Consider the following 19356-nt stretch of genomic DNA (forward strand, 5'->3'; position numbering starts at 1 on the left):
CACCTCAAGGTGGAAGGAAAGGACTGACACCTGATATATAGGCACTCTAAGTACAAAAGAGCTCTCTCTCTCTCTCTCTCTCTCTCTCTCTCTCTCTCTCTCTCACACACACACACACACACACACACAGAGAGAGAGAGAGAGAGAGAGAGAGAGAGAGAGATTTCACAGATTTGATTACAAAAACTCCAAGATCCAAGAAACTCAATAAACCCCAAGAAAAAGAAACTTGAAGAAAACTTAGAGAAATCTGTAAATCAGTGAAGCTATGTGAAATATTTTATAGAGAGGAGGAGAAGTTAATGATACTAGATCCTTAGGAAAAAATAAAAGCAACGAGATGGTAAAACACTACCTTTGAAGTACTAAAATCTAAAAACGGACAAAAAAAATTCCTCCATCCCATAATTCCATATCAAGAACTACATTTTCCCAAAGCCAAAACTATCAAATGTTCTCATTCATTTCCCATTGCTGTAATAAAGACCATGACTGAAGCCTCTGATCAGGAAACACTTATTTACTCTTACAACTTCCAAACACCGCCCATCATTGAGAGAAGCCAAGACAGGACTTGAAGGCAGAAACCTAGAAGCAGGCACTGCCGAGGAATCACGGGGAGTGCTGTTTGCTGGCTCGCTCATCCAGCTTTCACATCTGACCCAGGACACCTGCCTATGTGGTCGTTGTCCACCAAGAGGACTCCCCACAGACTTGCCCATGGGCCAATTTGACAGAACCACGTGGACAACTGTGGCTCCCTCATCCCAGATGACTGTAGCTTCTGTCAAGTTGAAAAAAAGACTTATCAGAACACAAGGCATTAAAAAAAAAAAAAAAAGGATACTATTTCCAGCATAACTACTGTATAAAACTTGCTAAGTTCTCTAGTCAGAAAGAAAACGATACCAGAAGAGAATAGGTCATACAAAGACTTGAAGTATCACCGGCATCAGTAATTGTGTGTGCTCAGAAATGTAAAGTGTGTCTTCATGACTTAAATCTCTTTAAAGCAAAGTAATGTAGTCTAGTCTCAGGATTTTAAAGTGAGTTGAAGTTGGAATGAATGTATAACAACAATAATATATTAGCCAGATATAAAGAAGTTAAAATCCACTGTTTCAATATTCCTAAAGTATATGTAAATTGTATTGTGTTACTTGATGGGAGACCACATGAAATAGACACTAAAACCTCCAAAGGGGAATATATATCAAATGGGATGACAAAATAGAAAACAGAATGCTTTTAAAATTGCAATTTAACCAAGAAAATAAAAAAGGAAAAAGAAACAGTAGAGATAAAACAAATACAAAGCAATTGGCACTGTAGTGGGTTTAAATTAAAGTAATCACATGTGTGCTTATGATAAATTTAAATAATTAAATACCTTATCTATAACACAGAGATTGACAAATGGGAGGAGGCAGGTCAATGAACTATCTTTGTAAACTCTCTTTATATGTAACTCACATATGACAAGAGGAACTACATGGTATATAGACGGTATCCTATTCTGAACAAAAGCAGGCTTGAGTGTAATCATCTGAAAGTTATCTCCATATCCAGTTTCATTCAGCTAGAGCATCAAAATGGATCATACCACATCACTGAAAATCAGAGGCTTCTCAACTCCACTCAATGTATAAGGCAGCCTTGCTGCCACACCCAACGTAAAGTCAGAAAGTAAAAGCATGCTGAAAGGAATATATTTAAATGTAAGTTTTTAATGTATGTTTTCCTTATGTTTTGCATTAATTAAATACTTTAATCATATTGCATTTTAAATGTTTCTATTTTACACACATGTACATTTATTCTTTATAAACTTTATTCTGTGGGGTATCTGTCCTGGTAAGTTTTTGTCAACTTGACACTATATATAGTCACCTGGAAGAGGGAACCTCAACTGAGAAAATGTCTTCATCATAGGGGACGTACATCCCTAGATATACTGCTGTCGGGAATCCTTCAGCTATGGTGTGAGGTTGGGTATACAGACAAAATTCTTTCCATTGTAGGAAGCTTCCCTGAGCCTTGGAGGATACCTTTCCCAAATCCTGGGATTATACTGCCCCTTGCTGCCTAACTGTGGATGATAATGTTATCTTGTTTAGCATTATTTTTGTTTGTTTATTTGTTTGTTTGTTTTGCTTGTGCAAGTAGTGGATACTGCATCTCAAGATGCTTGGAGCTGCACTGGTACCCAGTCGTTTCATGCACATAGTTGATTTTTCCTTCTTCTGAAGCACCATGGTTGGCAGAATTCCTACCCTGAGTGAACCTAAAGAAGCAGAACCTGAATCAGTTTGTAAATTTTTTTTCTGGGGCATCTGTAGTTATTTCTCAAACATGGTAATGTTTAAAGACATTTATTGTAATAAACAGTGGCACTGAAAACTGTTGGCATACTGTGGCAATGGAAGTGTATAAGATATTTCAGGCAAAATGGCACACACTTATAATCCAAGATCTAGGGAGACAGAGGCAAGGTGATTGAGATGTTGATAAATGCAGAAAACTTCAAGGCCATCATGAGCTATGTAACAAGTCTCTATTTCATCAACTATAAGTAAATATATATATATATATATATATATATGAAATTAAAACATATTTTTCATATATATGAAAATGAAAAAAATGTATAAATGGCTGGCCTCTTTTGTGATGGAGTCTCATAAGCTTTATCACCTAAGGATAACACATTTATCTCAGGAGATTGAATTACATACAGTCTGTGGTGTTTGAACAATGACAAAAACAAACAAAAACCACCCAATCACACATTTATCAGGCCAGCCCCTATTAAGCGGTGCAAGTATATGCTTATAAAATGAAAGTTTCTGGATGTTTGTATTTGATATTTAAAATATTTTATTGAAACTCTCTTGAATGATGAAACTGTTAATAATAGAAGGGGAAAAAAGAACTTGAGTCCCGGTATTGAAATCCCCAGCTCAAGCTTGGTATAAATAAGAGACAGTGTCTACATCCTCTCTGAAAGAGCCCTATCCTATGGGAACAGAGCTGAAATTTCTAAAAGCGAAACTCGAGGTTTTTTGATGAATGACAGCCCACATTAATTTTTGAACCTCACAGAGTACAGACAGCATCCTTAGGAATCGACAAAATGAATAGTAAAACAACTTTTAGATTCCATCACAGTGGCCATCAAGAAAATAAAGAGCAGTAAATGTGACACAGATTCAGGAAAAGAGGAAGCTTTACACACTGCTGGTGGGAATGTAAACTGATACAGACACTAGACAAACCAATATAGAAGATCCTAAAATAATACTACCACACGGTCCAACTACTCCACTTCTGGGTATACAGCAAATCACTTCACTACACAGATTCTTTCATATCCATATTGTTACAGCGTTCACTATAGCCAAGGTATATCAAGCCTAAATGCTAATCAATGAGAAATGGTTAAAGAAAATGTGAATATATATGTATACGTGTATATGTATATATATGTGTGTGTGTATATATATATGTGTGTGTATATATATATAATTATATTAGTTTCAGAAAATGTATATAACTGGACATTGTCATGTAAAGGGAACTAAACCACACTCAGATGAATATTGCGTGTTTTCCTATGCAGAAGAATACACACACACACACACACACACACACACACACTGGAAACAGAAGTGGGATTAAGTAAGAAAATTGAAGTGATCTTCAGTGAGAAGAAGAATATACACATATACACATATAATGTGTATGTATATATATACAGAGTAGAGATGTATGGACCGAGTGTCCAATGAAGGTTTAGCTAATGTGTATCTTACTATGTCATTCTTCTTCCTGGTTCTGGGGTGCATAATTAAAACAGACATTCTCAGCTCTGGCGAAATCCCCACACTGCTTCCCTCACCAGTGGAGTGAGAGCTGTTACTGCAGGCAAGGCCAAGTGCAATCCCTAGAGATGACTATGTCAGGAAAGCGGGAAACCAAAGCAGTTTTGCATCCCTGGAGGGCTTTCGGGGACTGGTGCCATGTCAAGGCCTTGAAAGCTGGAAGGATAGTGAGGTCCACCACATGGCCATTCAATCCCGCTGTTGAAAAGTTAGAAACAGATGGGTTTTGAAAATTCAATGGGCTATCATACAGTCTTAAACAGGTGCCGATTCCAATGGCACCTGCCGTTCCAGATGTGATTTCAATGTTGGAACAAACCGACATCCACACTGCCACCTGGAATGCAGCTATTGAGGGAGAAAATGCTTTTGTCCCTGTATCTGTTACTGAAGACCAGCAGAGCTTGGATGCTCTCGGATGGTAATACAACTGCACAGTCTTATTTCAAGACTCTATCACTTCTCATACCTTAGGTCACTATTTAGTCCACAGGGATTCTGATCACTGTGTCTGGTATAGGAAATCCACAGGCCCATCACATCTGCTGACTAAACCTAGTGCGCTCAAAGTGGTACCTAGTGTAAACTGCATGCCAGGAGGCAGCATAAACAAATTGACAACGTTTGAAGAGTCTTCCACAGATTCAATGTTGTGTAGTGCATGTCAACACATCCCTAGACACTATGGGCACATACAAAGTGTCCTTCTTTGTGCCAAATAGGAAACGTGTTACCGATCCAAGAGTGTCTCCTAAGCCTTTTTATAGAATCCTTCACACAGCTACTAATTTTGGGTGGAGCTTACAACTATCCAGAATGATGCCCAAGATGCTTGGACCAAACCATCCATCAGATCCAATGGATATTGAAGAGTCTGTGCCAAATAAAAGTGTTCGATGGAACCTCTGCCTGGCCCTTACAGGTACAATACAGAGTACACCTTTAGGACTGTAGAGCAAATTCTTAACATTACGAGAAGAAAACGACTTTCCTTTCCAGAGCAGCCTTTGGGTTGATATTGAGTCTTAATTGACATTGGTCTGCCTAAAACTTAAGCTGCCTGCTAACTGGGTATTGTCCGACTGTGCAGGCTGGGCATATACAACATAAACAACAGCACTTGATCATCAGATGAACAGATAAGACTGGGCCCAAAGAAGTCCTTAAGATAAAAAGGGATGTGAGGCATTGCTCATATTATTTCTAGTCACTCTTCCGTATATTACACTCTCTTTCCCAGTCTGCACCTCTGGCATTGTCTGGTATTCCCTACAATCAGAGGGTGGAGGAAGAGACAGCTCATGCTTGGTGCACAGGTGGTTATGCAGGGTGCTCAAACATCATACAGATATGCAGAAGGGCAGCATCTCTCTCTCTCTCTCTTCCTCTCTCTCTCTCTCTCTCTCTCTCTCTCTCTCTCTCTCTCTCTCTCTCTCTCTCTCTCTCTCTTACTGCAGAAAGATGGTGGTGAAGTGTAGCCTTTAAGCAGTGTCTCCTGATTGCTCTCTTTGTTTGAGATGAGAGCAGACATGTGACTATATACTAACCCACTGCCTCTAGCCAATTGTTTGGCTGGATGTTGAGACCTTTGAATGGAACATGGTCAGAACATGATACTGAGGATGTCTGATAAGAAACAGTACAAAGCTGGGCAGTGGTGGCGCACGCCTTTAATCCCAGCACTCGGGAGGCAGAGTCAAGAGGATTTCTGAGTTCAAGGCCAGCCTGGTCTACAGAGTGAGTTCCAGGACAGCCAGGGCTACACAGAGAAACCCTGTCTCGAAAAAAAACAAAAACAAAAACAAATAAACAAACAAAGAAACAGTATAAAGTTTTGTTTTAAAGCAAGTCACATTCTTGGAGAAAATATTAAAAAGGCACTTGTATCAAAAAATTAAGGCTTTAAAAATACAATAATAAAAAAGCAAATAACCCAATAATAAAATAGGGTAATTTTTTAACACACTTCATTGACACACATACACAGAACAAATAAACACATTGTAAGATATTCACCAATACTATTAGTTAGAGGCATGCAGATAAAGTAACTAAACTAAAGATATATGACAATTAGAATATTTAAAATCCAAGAGGCCATGAGGGGGTTTGGAAAGGCAGCTTAGCAGTTAAGAGTGCTTGTTGCTCTTCTAAAGGACCAGAGTTGGTTTCGTAGCACCCACATCAAGCAGCTCACAACTGACTGCAACTTAGCTTTACAATCTCTGAAGTCATCATATAGCTCTGCTACCACCTGCACACACACACACACACACACACACCTTAACAAAAGTAAAATCATTTTTTTAAAGAATATAAGAGAAAAAAATTAAAAAGAAGCCTGGATTCTTTCCAAGTTTGGGGGGAGAATACAAAATTGTAGAACCTGGTTTGAAGACAGGCTGTACGGTTTATCACACACCAGCCAAAAACCCAATCATTTTTCTAGTAGATAATTTTTTATGAAGAAATGAAAATGGCTGCATCCAGACATTTACACACTTACAGACATGCTAGATGCATTTGTCATAACCCAAACTGGAAAACAATGATCCACACACAGTTAAAAGAAGCGCATTGTCATGTCTGCTTGATGGAGTACTGCCTAGCTCTAAAAAGGCATAAAGTGTCGATAAAACAACACAGATGAATCTCAAAATAATAATTATGCCAAAAGAGAAATGCCAGTCGCAAAGAAAGTACATTATGTGTGGCTATGTTTATATTAATTTCTTGAAAATACTTAGTAAGTGACAGACAGCAAGATGGCATATCTGTTGGTTATCTTCTTGAATTTTGTTCAGTGAGTATCTATGTGTGCGATACACCTGTGTCAAAATGTATCAAACTTTGCACTTATTACGTATTTGTAATCTGTCTGCCAACTGTACCTCAATAAAGCCACTGAGATAGCCAAACATAAGAAAGTCAGTGAATCAGTCAGCTAGTGGATGGATCACAGGGCTCCCAAAGGAGGAGCGAGAGAAAGTACCCAAGGAGCTAAAGGGATCTGCAACCCTATAGGTGGAACAACATTATGAACTAACCAGTACCCCGGAGCTCTTGTCTCTAGCTGCATATGTATCAAAAGATGGCCTAGTCGGCCATCACTGGAAAGAGAGGCCCATTGGACACACAAACTTTATATGCCCCAGTACAGGGGAACGCCAGGGCCAAAAAAATGGGAATGGGTGGATAGGGGAGTGGGGGGGAGGGTATGGGGGACTTTTGGGATAGCATTGGAAATGTAATTGAGGAAAATACGTAATAAAAAATATTAAAAATTAAAAAAAAGAAAGTCAGTGAATGCCAGAGATGCTTCTAATGTGCCTCATTCAGATGCTGTCTGGGAAGATTCTCCTAGGCAGGATCAATGCTTGTACTTGAAATCATGAGCAGATACTGACTATCCTTTAATTGATTTTTTTTTTCTCTGCCGAGATAACATAATGGCTCTCTGCATACTGAAGCTCAGTGGTTCTCAACCTTCCTAATTTAATAAATACCCTTTAAAAGGTTCTTAGGGTTGTGGTAACCCCATTATAAAATTATTTTGATGCTACTTGCTAACTATAATTCTGCTAATGTTATGAATTGTAATAGAAATATCTGACATACAGAATATCTGTCATGCGATCCCTGAGAGGATCAGTTGACCCCCAAGGGGGTCAAGACCCAGAGGTTGAGAATCACTGCTTGCATTAGCTACTCATTGTGTGATTTTTATGAGACACCTAGAGGAGTTCACTTCATGCTCACAGTTGTGGACTTAGACAGCTTCTGACTTTAGGTGTCTCCGCACCCAGGTCAGTCAATGCAGTGTCTATACATTTTCTTTGCTGTTCAACTTTGATTTCAAGTTTCTAACATGTTCCCAAGTTACACCACATGTGCCTTCTAGCCTCCGAGAATTTATATTCAGTTCTACAAATTTAGAATGATCCATTCTATTTGAAATCAGTTGGACAGGGTGACAGATAGGATACGTCGGTATTTCCTAGGCAGTAAACTTTCAAAATGCTATTCGGTTTCATGAGATCTATTCAATCACTCCAACGCTCCTTGGGATTATTTTGTAGTTTTTTATTTTTCTAATGTTTTTCTCACTTTGAAGTTCCTACATGAAGCTGCATCATTAATCTCTCATACGTCTGCAATTATGCATCCTTTCTGGACTTAATGTTGTTTATTATTTTTTTCATCCAAAATCAATTTTCCTTAATTTTACAGCAATCACCCTTTGGGTTTGTTTCTCTGCTTTAGATTCCTAATGTATCTTAAAGCTATAATTCTATGCTTTCATCACAATTTGGGAAAATTTTCTGTCAAATGTTTTCTCTTAAATGTTTCCTTCTCCTCCATTTTCTCTGTTAACAGGCGCTGGAGTCCTGAGTTTATTAGAGTTTTCTCTCTATCCCCCATCTCTCTTAATATCTCCTTTAATCACCCATCCTACAGTTCTGTATGCTGCAGTCTAGCAATTTACTTCAACAAGTGAGCTAGATGGATAATTTTCTCTGCAGATATGCGCAATTTTACAATTATGACCTACTTTTACAATTTATTTGCCTGCTTATTGAGGGCCTTACTTTTTCTCCATGGTCACGCGACGATGGGTGCCCCATCCAGTTGTATTTTGAATCTGTACAGCCACCCTGACACTCTGGTATTGTTAGGCCCTATGTGTGTGGTGTTCTTTCTTTGGAACCCTTGCCTAGATCTTATATCAGATGGTGTCTGTGTCTACAGCCTTGTGTTCTACATATGCTACTCATGGGATCTTTCTGCCCCAAACACTTAATGGTATTGAATTGAGAGCTCATATTTTTTTCTATCTTAAGGTTACCTTATTTTATAGACTCCAAGCGCGATTATTTTCTTCCAGGAAATGCTTGTGTCTATAATTCACAAGCTTCCACTAACCTAGAATCTCTTCAAGCTTCCCTCCAAGACTGTAGCTCAAACTAGATGTCCAAAACTCAGTTGCTTTTTCTTCTAGGTACCTCAAAGCTCTCCATTAAGACGTGTCCTGCTAAGGACCTCTGTCCCTGTGATCTCCCTCATCTTCTCATCTGTTCACAGCCCACTACTCTTAGTTTTACCCCTGATCTCGACATTTGTCTCCATGTTTTATTTCAAGATTGGATTTACTTCAAGACTGGCTTACTATATGCATCCTCTTAGGAACCCAGCCATCCACCACAGTGTTTTCCCTTCAGTGTCTGCCTGGCTCAGCATGGGGAGCACCTACCAGAGCACCTAGCAGTCTGTGTAGGCAGATGTGAAAGCTAATCTGAGAATTGTTTCTGTATGAACTTAAAAGAAACATTGAAAAGTTCAGGAGCTATCAGCCTCCATTTCAGTAGCCTGAAAATCGAAACATGACCTTCCACATAGCCTACAGTAGGAAGGAAGGAACTGTCACGGACCAAATTACATCTTTTCAAAAGTCACATGGTAAAGCTCCAGTACTCAGTTTACCTGAGTGAGGCTGCGTTTGGAGATTGCTAATTATAGGTGAGCATAGACATGATAGTGGGACTCAACATGTTAGTGTCTTTCTAGGAGAAGGTAGGGAAGGCACAAGAAAGACCCAGTGAAGACCCAATGACAGCTACCTACAAGGAGAGACTTCCCCTAGAAGAGCCAACCACGTCAGACACTTGGAACTTCCAATGTCTTGCATTATAAGAACCAAATTCTGTTGTTTAAAAGAGTTTGTCTGTAATGTTTGTTCTCTTGGGAGTCCTAGCAATCTACCTCCTTCCCATAATTTGACATATTTCCATTATATGGTTTTACACTGTATCCATCTCTGTCTCTTATATCAAATGTGAATTCCTGAAGAGAAGTTACCTAGAGTCCATTTTAAAATTCCTAGTCCCTATGCCCATCCTTGTAGGATCTGTGGCTTGCTCGGGATAACACACTCCTTGCTGCCCTCTGGTGGCTATCTGCTCTCAACACATCACTGAAGGCAGAATGGGACAACACCCATGTTCTCCTGGCCTCTTTTAGGCAGTTGGCTTTGCAGTTTATAAAAAGCAGCTTCCTTCTCTGCAGGTGTTGACACACTCTCTTCCACTTTCTACACCACCTGCAACTTTCTGGTCATTAGCATTTATTAGTAACTTTTCTATCAAACTTTCACTATCTGCTTTATTTAAAAAATTGATGACTTCTAAACCTAGCTAGATCATACCACTTATAAACCTAGACTCACCCAGGCACTATGGTGCACACCTGTAATCCCTGTATTGGAGAGGTAGAGGCACCAGAATCATAAATGTGTGGGCTATAAAGTGGGCTTGAGACTTGTTAAAAGAGATTTAAAATCCTTAATAATGTATTCATATCTTACTTCAGAAACCCATTTGACTGCACTCAAACTTAGCCATCAAAACTCCTTTCATCTGTACACACTTTAGCTCTGTTGTAGCCCACACAATGTCTTCCCTGCTGACTCACACGTTCTGAGATCGCGCTGCTTTACTGGTGAGCTTGTAGGTGAGGTTAAGGATCTTGGGAGGGGACGATAGTTCTGAATTACAGGGGAGGGTCTGATGTAATCACAGCAGTCCTTATAAGAAGGCAGGAGAGTCAGGGGTAGGAAGGAGACATGACTGAAGAAGCAGAGGAGCGGAGGTGGCAGGAACGTGAGAGCAGGAGCCAGAGAGCACAGGTGTCCCCTAGACACTGGGAAGAACTGGAAAGCACAGTCTGGTTTCTGGCCTCCTGGGTGAGCACACTTCTGCCAATCCATTTGAGACTGCTAACTTCCCAAACTGTAAGAGGATAAATGGTGTTGTTATGAGTGGCAAGGCTCATGGCAGCTTGGCAGATCAGCAATCAGAAACTCCCGTGAACTGAGCTCTAGTTTCCCATGAGCCTTTTTCTGGTTTGCACATAAACTACTGCTACTACACTTGAGTACGTTCTCACAGCAGACTGTCCCGCTCCTGGCTCTCGTTCATTGCCCGTGTACTTAGACAGCATAGTTTTACGTTTTAGCACCTCACTTCTCGGGGTGTTAAGGGTCTGACTCTTTGCCATTTCTCTTTATCTATTCTAAACATTGCTACATGCTCCAATCCTGTTTGCTTCTCTCCTATGCTGAGGGGCAAAGCATCTGAGGAGAGAACAACTGAACAGCATACATTAATGCCATGAGAGACTCATGCTGCTGACCTTGGCTAACTCCTCTAAGACTCTGTCTTTTGTGTGAATTCCATTACTTCCTGTTTTCCAGCAACAACTCTACCCCATGCCCTGTCTTGGCTCACCTTCAGCATCATCAGAATTCTCTCCCTGGCCTTGTGGCTTTATTTTGGTTCCTGTTTTTGTTTCCAGCACCAGTGATTGAATTCAAGGCCTTGAAGAAGCTCAACAGCATTTAACGGCTGAGTAACAGTCCTGGACTTGTGTAATTTCTTTATTTTTTTGAACAAATAAAGTTTGAGTAAGTGGTTCAGGCCTCCCTTGAGCTCACACTGTAGTCCAGGCCCAGGGCACCCAAGTCTCTTGTAATACAGCCCATAACACCAAGCCTGCCTTATCTTCTATTTTTCAAGAGAATCTGAGGGCTGGTATGGACTTGTTCCAACCTGGCCTTTGTCACAGTTCCTTTTGTTCTCATAGTACCTGAAAGACCATCCCTCCCTCAGCTACTATTTTTTCTAGTTTATATTGTCCCTAAAACACACTCACTTCTTTTCTGTTTGCAAATGTAAGAGTAAGCAGGCATGAACCACCCCAGTCCTTAGGTCACTACCCATTCTTTGTGTTTGTGTTTTATTGTTCTGTCTTCTATTGCAGCATCATGTTACCTCATGTTAAACATGACGTCATGCTTAAATGCACTGCTCTTTTTGTGGCCTGTCTGTTGATGAGCCTGAGAATACCTTTGGGTGAATTGGTGGCTTTTGTCTTCTTAGTCCTAGCACTCTAGTACTATGCCTTTAATGGACTGAAAAATAGCAGGTCGGAAGGCAAGCGGCGTCTCTTGAGAGGTGAGTGACCGGTCAGCCTCCCCGACCACAGGCACACACCATTCTCTATCAGGCAGGGCTCTCATCTCCTCCCAATGATTAATCTGTTTGGATCCTAAGATCTGTCCTAAATCCCCAGGCAGAAGCTCATAGCCGTCCAGATGACAAGTGCATTGGCATGTCCATCAACTGTGCTGCAGAATCAGGAAGACACTCTTGGCTACCTCAGAGCTTCAGACCATCTGCTCAGGTGGCACAATGCCCACTGACAAGGTCAGTTCTTTGCTACCCTGCACTTTCAGTCTCATGATGCATGGGAAGTTTTTCTCTGAACTGCAGAAGCGAAGTCTTAAGTGGCACCATTAGTTCCTCCACCATTTAAGTCTCTGCTGTGACTCTAGCATGGGCAGCAGGGATATTTACTTCTCTAGAGCATTACTGTCAGGTAACTGTTCCCAGAACAACAGGACAGTTTGGGAGGACGTGACAGGCAGTCTGCAGGTCTCACATTCCTTTCCGTTGGGAGGAGGATACAGTGATAGGATGTTCACCCTGGCAACAAGAACTAGTGCTTTGTAACTCCAGAGATCACCTTGCCTGCCTAGAAACACTTTGATCCTAAACTATATTGTTGGACTTTGAGCCTGTTAGTTGTCAACCACAGGTTTCCTTTGTATTCAAATAAAGTTATTACCTCGACACCAGCAGTGGAGACAGAAAAGGCAGCTGTAAGATCTCTCTTGGTGGTACAGGGTTGTTTTGTTTTGCTTGGATTTTTTGGTGGGGAGGTGTTGTTTTTGTTTTTGCTTTTTGTTGTTTTGTTTTGTTGTTGTTGTTGGGTTGTTTTGTTTTATTTGGTGAATTTGCCTAAATCCTTCAAGGCTACAGCAGAGGACAGACTGGTAAAGAACGATGGCATTCATCTGCGTCCCAATAGAAAGGAGAGCCACAGTGCAGAGTCCGGAAGGACCAAGGTGGAGACTTACGCAGGCCTCACACAAAGAAGTCATAAATGCGTCTACACAGAGCCAGGGTCACTTTCACATACTGACTCTCTCTGTAGGTCACTCTTTTTTGAGTTGACAACTGGCAGATGTATTCAAAGCAGAACACAGACAGGGGCATATTCCAAACCAAATGTGTGAGAAGGTAAACTAAAAACTATGACAGCTCTTCCTCTGCCTTGCATGCCTATGCACTTGGGAAGAAGACAGGCAGAAAAGTCTTCAAGATTCAGCACGAAGGCTATCTTCTTAATGGGTTCCCTTTAACCATTGCGATTCACTAAAAGCATTCCCGAACATACTTAAGATTTTGCAATTCACTATATCTTATAGGAACTCGTTTTACTGAAAGCTGATTTACGTCAAATAAACTCATTCCCCCCAATTAGCTTCAAGGGTTACAAGGACCCACTCTTCAAGCCAGTGACTAAACATAGGAAATAGAAACCTGCCCCATATCTTAATACTTACCTTTGACTACTCCGGAAAACAAAAGAGGTGGACTGTGAATTGAGTAGAGTGGGGGGGGGGGGAGCAGAGGGTGGAGTGGGGGTAGAGGTGGGGTGTTCTGGAAGAAGCAAGGAGAATTTTAAAAATCCCTCATCAATCAAGCTCCCAACAGTACGTCTCCAAGGGAATTAAAACAAAGCTCATTACGGAAAGTTTCCCCGAACCTCTAGAGATATTTACAAACAACACTTTAAAGAGCCTGGGCGAGTATCCGTTTGGGGTGAGCACCGGCTCTGGGTTCTCAGCTTAGCAGAGCGCTGTGTACGCCCACCGTCACCACCGCTCCTCACCACCAGGGGGCGTCCGTGGCTCCGATCCACCGGGCCGCTCTCCCAGCGTACCCCGCTCCCGCAGGCCGCGACCCGGAAGCTGTCGCCGGCTGCCAGCCGGCCCGCGGCTCTGTCCACTTTGGAGTTGCGGAGTGTAGTGGCCTGGGCGGCCGGAGCTTGCTGTGGCTGCTGGCCGCGGCGGTCGGAAGGAACCCCCCACAATGAGTTCGTTCCCAGGGGCGCAGTCTGGGCACGCGTCCCCCGGCGACGTGTGACCCGATCTGCCGGCTGCTGCTTCGGAGTTCGTAAGTGTCCGTGGGCCGCGCGGGGCTGCGAAGAGACTCTCCGCCTGGGCCATGATGAAGGCCGGCAAAGTTTTCCTCATCTCGGCTGGGAGAGGCTAGTTGATGGGCTCTGTCGACAGAAGCGAGCGGGAGAAGCAGAGCTTTCTCTGTCGCTCTGCAGTGCCAGGAGTATCGAAGGTCCAGAGTTCACTCAGTAGCAGCCGGAATTGTTCTCTTCGGGGACAGTTCATGCTCCCACTCCTGACACCAAAATAAAATAGGAGGCTGTCATCTGTGGAAACATACCTGTCCTTTCAACCATGAAGGCACAAACAGTGTCTCCTACCCAGGAGAATATCTCCGAGTCCAGTTATGTCCACAGCAATCTATGGAGTAGCCGGAAGCTAATGATCGTAGGGGTCTTGGTGGGCTGGCTACTGGTCATCCACCTTCTGGTCAACATGTGGCTTCTGATCCTTCTGTGTGCATCGCTGGTAGCGCTGGGAGGATGGCTGGGCTCCACTGCCATCCTAGGGGCTTCAGGTCAATTGCACCTGGAACGATTCATTACCATCACCACCTGTCCTCCATGTCCCGAGGCAGAAAGGCAGCTGGAACAGGAGATTAACCGCACTATCCAGATGATTATCCGAGACTTCGTGTTATCCTGGTATCGTTCTGTGAGCCACGAGCCGGCCTTTGAGGCAGAGATGGAGGCAGCCATGAAAGGGTTGGTTCAGGAGCTTCGAAGGCGGATGAGCATAGTGGACAGCCATGCTCTTACCCAGAGGGTTCTGACTCTCTGTGGTTGTCACCTGCAGAGCTATATTCAGGCAAAGGAGGCCTCTACAAAGGAGCAGAGCTGTCCAGTTCAGCCCTCCCAGCTGTGGGATGCTTACTGCCAGGTTACTCCTCCCCATCCTGCCATGAGCTGTCCCACCACGGAGGTCACTTATGCACGTGGCATTGTGAACTTGATACTAAAAGAATTAGTGCCCAAGCCCCACCTGGAGACGAGGACTGGATGCCACGTTGTGGTTGAACTTATTACTTGCAATGTAATCTTACCACTGATCAGTAAGCTATCAGATCCTGACTGGATCCACCTTATTCTTGTGAGTATCTTTTCCAAGTACAGACATGATGCAGCCCAGGGAACTAAACCCCCCTGCTCATCCAGTGTCCTAGAGCAGCCCTCGGTGCCCACATCTCTGCCATTGATTGTTGAAGTAGAGAGTCTGCCAGTAGGAAAAGCATCGTCTCCAGCAACAGCCCCAGTACCCTTGACCTCCAGTGAGCCAGCCCCTTCCCCAGAGATTGAAGAAGGCCACGAAGCTGTAGAGGGAGATTTGCCTGGGATGCTCGAAGAAAAAAAAGTAGGAAATAGCTCATCCCATTTTCTACAGCCAGATATCCGAGGCCCCTTGTTCTTATGTGAAGACTCAGAACTGGAGTCACCACTGTCTGAACTGGGCAAAGAAACCATCCTGCTAATGACCCCAGGCAACTTCCTTTCTGACAGGATTCAAGATGCTCTGTGTGCCCTAGACGACTCCGGGGCTCTGGAGCCTAAGGATGGCGAGGGATCTGAATGCATGGAAGGAGCAGAAGCTGAGGAGGCCCCAGGGACAGACACAGAGACAGGCATGCTGGTCTCCGTGCTTAATTGCCCAGAAATCCAGATTGACACAGCAGACAAGGAGGCAGAGCAAGGAGACGACACCTCTCTTACAGCTTTGCTAGAGGAACCAGAAAAACCCTGCCCCTTACGGCCATCATGCTTAGACAAAGATCTCGCCAGTGGCGTGTGCTCCCTTGAACCTGCTATGCCCCCAGTGCCTCTTTCCTCCTCTCCACCTGGTCCTCTCAGCTCAGCCACCTTCAGCTTCGAGTCCCTGAGCAGTCCAGACGGCCCGGTTGTCATCCAGAACCTTCGAATCACTGGCACCATCACTGCCCGAGAGCACAGTGGAACTGGATTCCACCCATACACACTGTACACTGTGAAGGTAACAGGATGATGGCTGTGCTTTCTCACTTTGGGGATGGGGTTTAGAAAGCGGAGTCCATAAACAGATTGTTGCAAGGGCAGATAAGAGCATCCCGGGTTGATTAAATAAATTAAATAAGGTGGTGTGTAGCTGGTTTGGAAGCCAGGATCGGCTCTTATGGTAGACCCACACGAACAGCCCCAGAAGCTCAGTGTCAGAAGACTTGGGGGGGGGGGGGTCAATGTTTTCATTGGTTCTCAAACCTGCTTCCATCTCAGAATCACTCTGGCTGCTTTGTAAATACACTGACTCTGACAGACGGATTCTGGATAAGAATTTCTAAGAATGCATCCCAAAATTCTACATTTTTTTTAAAAAAACAACTTACTTATGTTTATTTTATGTGTATATTTTGCCTGCATGTATGTAAGTGCATTGTGTGCCTGATGCTTGTAGAAGCCAGAAGAGGGTTCTACAGGGTCTGAATCTGGAGTTACAAACAGTTGTTAGCTGCCATGTGGGTGCTGGAACCAAACCCTGTTTCTCTTTAAGAGCATCAAGTGCTTTTAACTGCCGGGCCATTTCTCCCCATTTCTCCATCCCCCCACATTTGTTTCTTAAATGAAACTTTCCAGTTAACTCATCGCTCCACTGCCTGGCCTGAGGGGAGACCTGCTACTTTAACCAATTTTCTCCATATCATCTCTGCATATTCGTTCCCAAGTCTATGCATAGACGCCTCAAGGAATGAGGAACTTGCCACCTTCTGACTTAAATATAAGTATTCTACCTTCCTAAATATATATATCTATGTGTATATATATATATATATATATATATGATATTATCATTTTTAAAGGAAGAAATTAGGAAGAAGTTCAGAAAGAGAGTTCCTTGGCAGGAGCCGCTCTGTTGAACTGTACCTGCCTTCTGGAATTTCTGTGATTATCAGTCCAGCGCTAGGAGGGCCATGCTGCTGCTCCCCTGGTGAAATCCAAGAGAACCAAGGGGAAGTGTCCTGTGCAACTTCAAGGGGATCTGGCCTGTCAAAAGCCACATGACATCTGAAATGAAGGCAGTCTTGGAGCTTGAAATCTCTCCTGAATCCTACCTGTCTCTTCTGCTCGGTACTTGTCTGAGAGACTTCTTTGCTCGCCTCAGCTCATAGGACTGTGTCTTCCTGTCCAGCTCTAGAGATGTTCAAACACCAGCCCCTTTAGAAGTGGCTAGAGTCACTACTGTAATTCGAAGCACCTGTGCATTCATAGGCACGCCACACTCACTCCCATGGCCTTTATAAAACAGGCATTTTTCAAAAGCACAGACGAAGATCTTTGGGGTCACAAGTGAGAGGTGACTGTCAAACTGCGTAACTTGAGCAGTTTGCTTGCTTGTTGTTTGGACTCCAGGTGTCCTTCTGCTGTGCCCTGTGCTCACATACAAGTGCCAGGTTCTGGCTATTTCATCTTCTACTTGTGACATATTTGTGAACTGATAACAGTTTTTCTTTCTTATAACCAGAAAAATCAAGTTGCTGCTCAAGGGATAGGGCAGAATATTCTGTAGAAAGCTTCGCAGCTCCCGAGCGCTCCTAGCTCGAAAGCTCAGTCCTGAATGCTGCCTGTCTCCTTCTTTCTTGGTACTTATGGGAGAGACATCTTTGCTCACCTCAGTACTTAGTGAATATTCTTCCTCTCTAGTTCTAGAAATGTTCAAACACTAGCTCAAGTTCTTTCAACAAGGAGATTTTTTGTTGCTTTATAGTATTTCAGCCAAAGAATAGCCAATTTCTGATAAGAGCAAGCACATGCAGAGTTGGTCGCAGCATCTATGTATCTTACACTTCTTTGTCAGAGGGCTTGCCCTGTGTGGCCAGAGCTTCCGTTCTCTTCAAGCTGCTTACTTTCCTAGGAGTGCAGTGTGGGTCATCTCTCCCACCCTGGCCCTTTATGTATATGAGGCAGCAGACTGACCTCACAGAGCATGTCCAATCATCATGCCATGTCTAGTGATATAGCTAATATATGCTTAATCCAAAGAATTTCAATTCAATTTCCAGAATAACAATTAAAAAGATTAATTTTCCCAAAGCTACAACAACAAAAAAGAAAGAGAAAGAGGGGGGAGGGAAAGGAAAAAGAAAACTAGTCCAGGCCAAGTCGTGAGTGATGCTTATCTGCTGTTTGGGACTTTTCTTCCCAAAACTAGTATAGATTGTTAGTGGCTAGTTGTCATGGCAAAGTGGTTTTCTCCTGATGAGATCTCTCCTGTGATTTAGCAGTGGTCGCTGTTGTAGGTATGACTTCTGCTCTATAATGTCTTTAGGATTTAAAAATGTTATGGAGCTACTTTGGGAGTGGGAACTTCTGGTAGAAGCAATCATAAGAAACAGTGGCAAGTCTTTCTGACTGAGCAAGGGGTAGCAGGAGGCGTAGCTCATTCAGCCGTGGAGTTTGGATTGTCAGTTACAACTAAGGATGACCGTCAACACAGTGGCATCTGCAGCATAAATGAAGTTTTCCCCTTTCCCACACGCTACTGTCACCATTGAACAACTCATTAACCCCAGAATAGATTCCCTAAATCTCACTGGTTCTATCAATAGCTCTGTTCCTTTCCACAGTACGAGACTGTCCTTAATGGCGAGAACAGCAGCGGCCTACAGCAGCTGGCCTATCACACCGTGAACCGCCGCTACCGGGAGTTCTTGAATCTGCAGACCCGCCTGGAGGAGAAACCAGATCTACGAAAGTTTATCAAAAGTCAGGTGTTCCCCAAGCTCCCAATGGCAGCTTACATATCACCTCTAGCTGCTCTCATTTGCGTGCTTGGTGGCCTGTGGGTTTGTGGGCAGGAGAAGGCAGCACTGGCTGTCTCATCCCCAAGTTTTCTTGAGAAGCCTCGGGTCTAGAGTTGGACAGCTGTGATGGATTCCCTTCTGAGGTTGTCCTTGGTGACAGGTGTTGCTCCAGTGTCCCCACATAGTTTACACTTAAGAAGAAGAAGACACATCTTCCTGTGCCCATAGAATAACTCAAGGAACTAAATTAGTGTTTCCAGGTCTGGATTATCCATCTTAAATAACCCAGAAGTCCTTATCTTCAAAACCAAGCCTTTTGAGTGCTGTTTGACACATCCAGCACACAGTGAAAAGTTTAAAATGTAATCATATTTAAACACAAGGAAGCTGGGTACTGGCCATGTTGTTATAGTTGCTTTTAGATGCTAATGATAATGCAAATAAATGGTAAGCTGAATGTAAATTATGTTTTCTTAATTACATAGCTAATATTGGGACAAGCTTCAAAACTGCCTGGTTCTCTTCTCCACACTTCCCATGCATTAGCTCGTGTAATCCTCTAACAGCCTGGGGTAGATATTGTCATTCCTTATAGAAAAGCAGTTGTTACCAATCATGCAGCTTGCCTA

General features: G+C 43.0%; 1 protein-coding gene across 2 annotated transcripts in view; it reads left to right on the forward strand.

The window, feature by feature from the left end:
- The first annotated feature begins 13736 nt into the window (after window positions 1-13736).
- Window positions 13737-19356, forward strand: part of Snx19 (sorting nexin 19) — a 38337-nt gene continuing 32717 nt past the window's right edge. For both annotated transcript variants that reach the window (XM_021172128.3, XM_029481480.2), the window contains exons 1-2: window positions 13737-15945; window positions 18551-18689. In XM_021172128.3, coding sequence (XP_021027787.1) covers window positions 14257-15945; window positions 18551-18689 — 1828 coding nt within the window. In that variant the 5' untranslated portion in view covers window positions 13737-14256. The remainder of the gene's footprint in view (window positions 15946-18550; window positions 18690-19356) is intronic.

The sequence above is a fragment of the Mus caroli genome, unplaced genomic scaffold (assembly GCF_978045245.1).
Source record: "Mus caroli unplaced genomic scaffold, Mus_caroli_1 scaffold_11, whole genome shotgun sequence".
Classification (NCBI taxonomy): domain Eukaryota; kingdom Metazoa; phylum Chordata; class Mammalia; order Rodentia; family Muridae; genus Mus; species Mus caroli.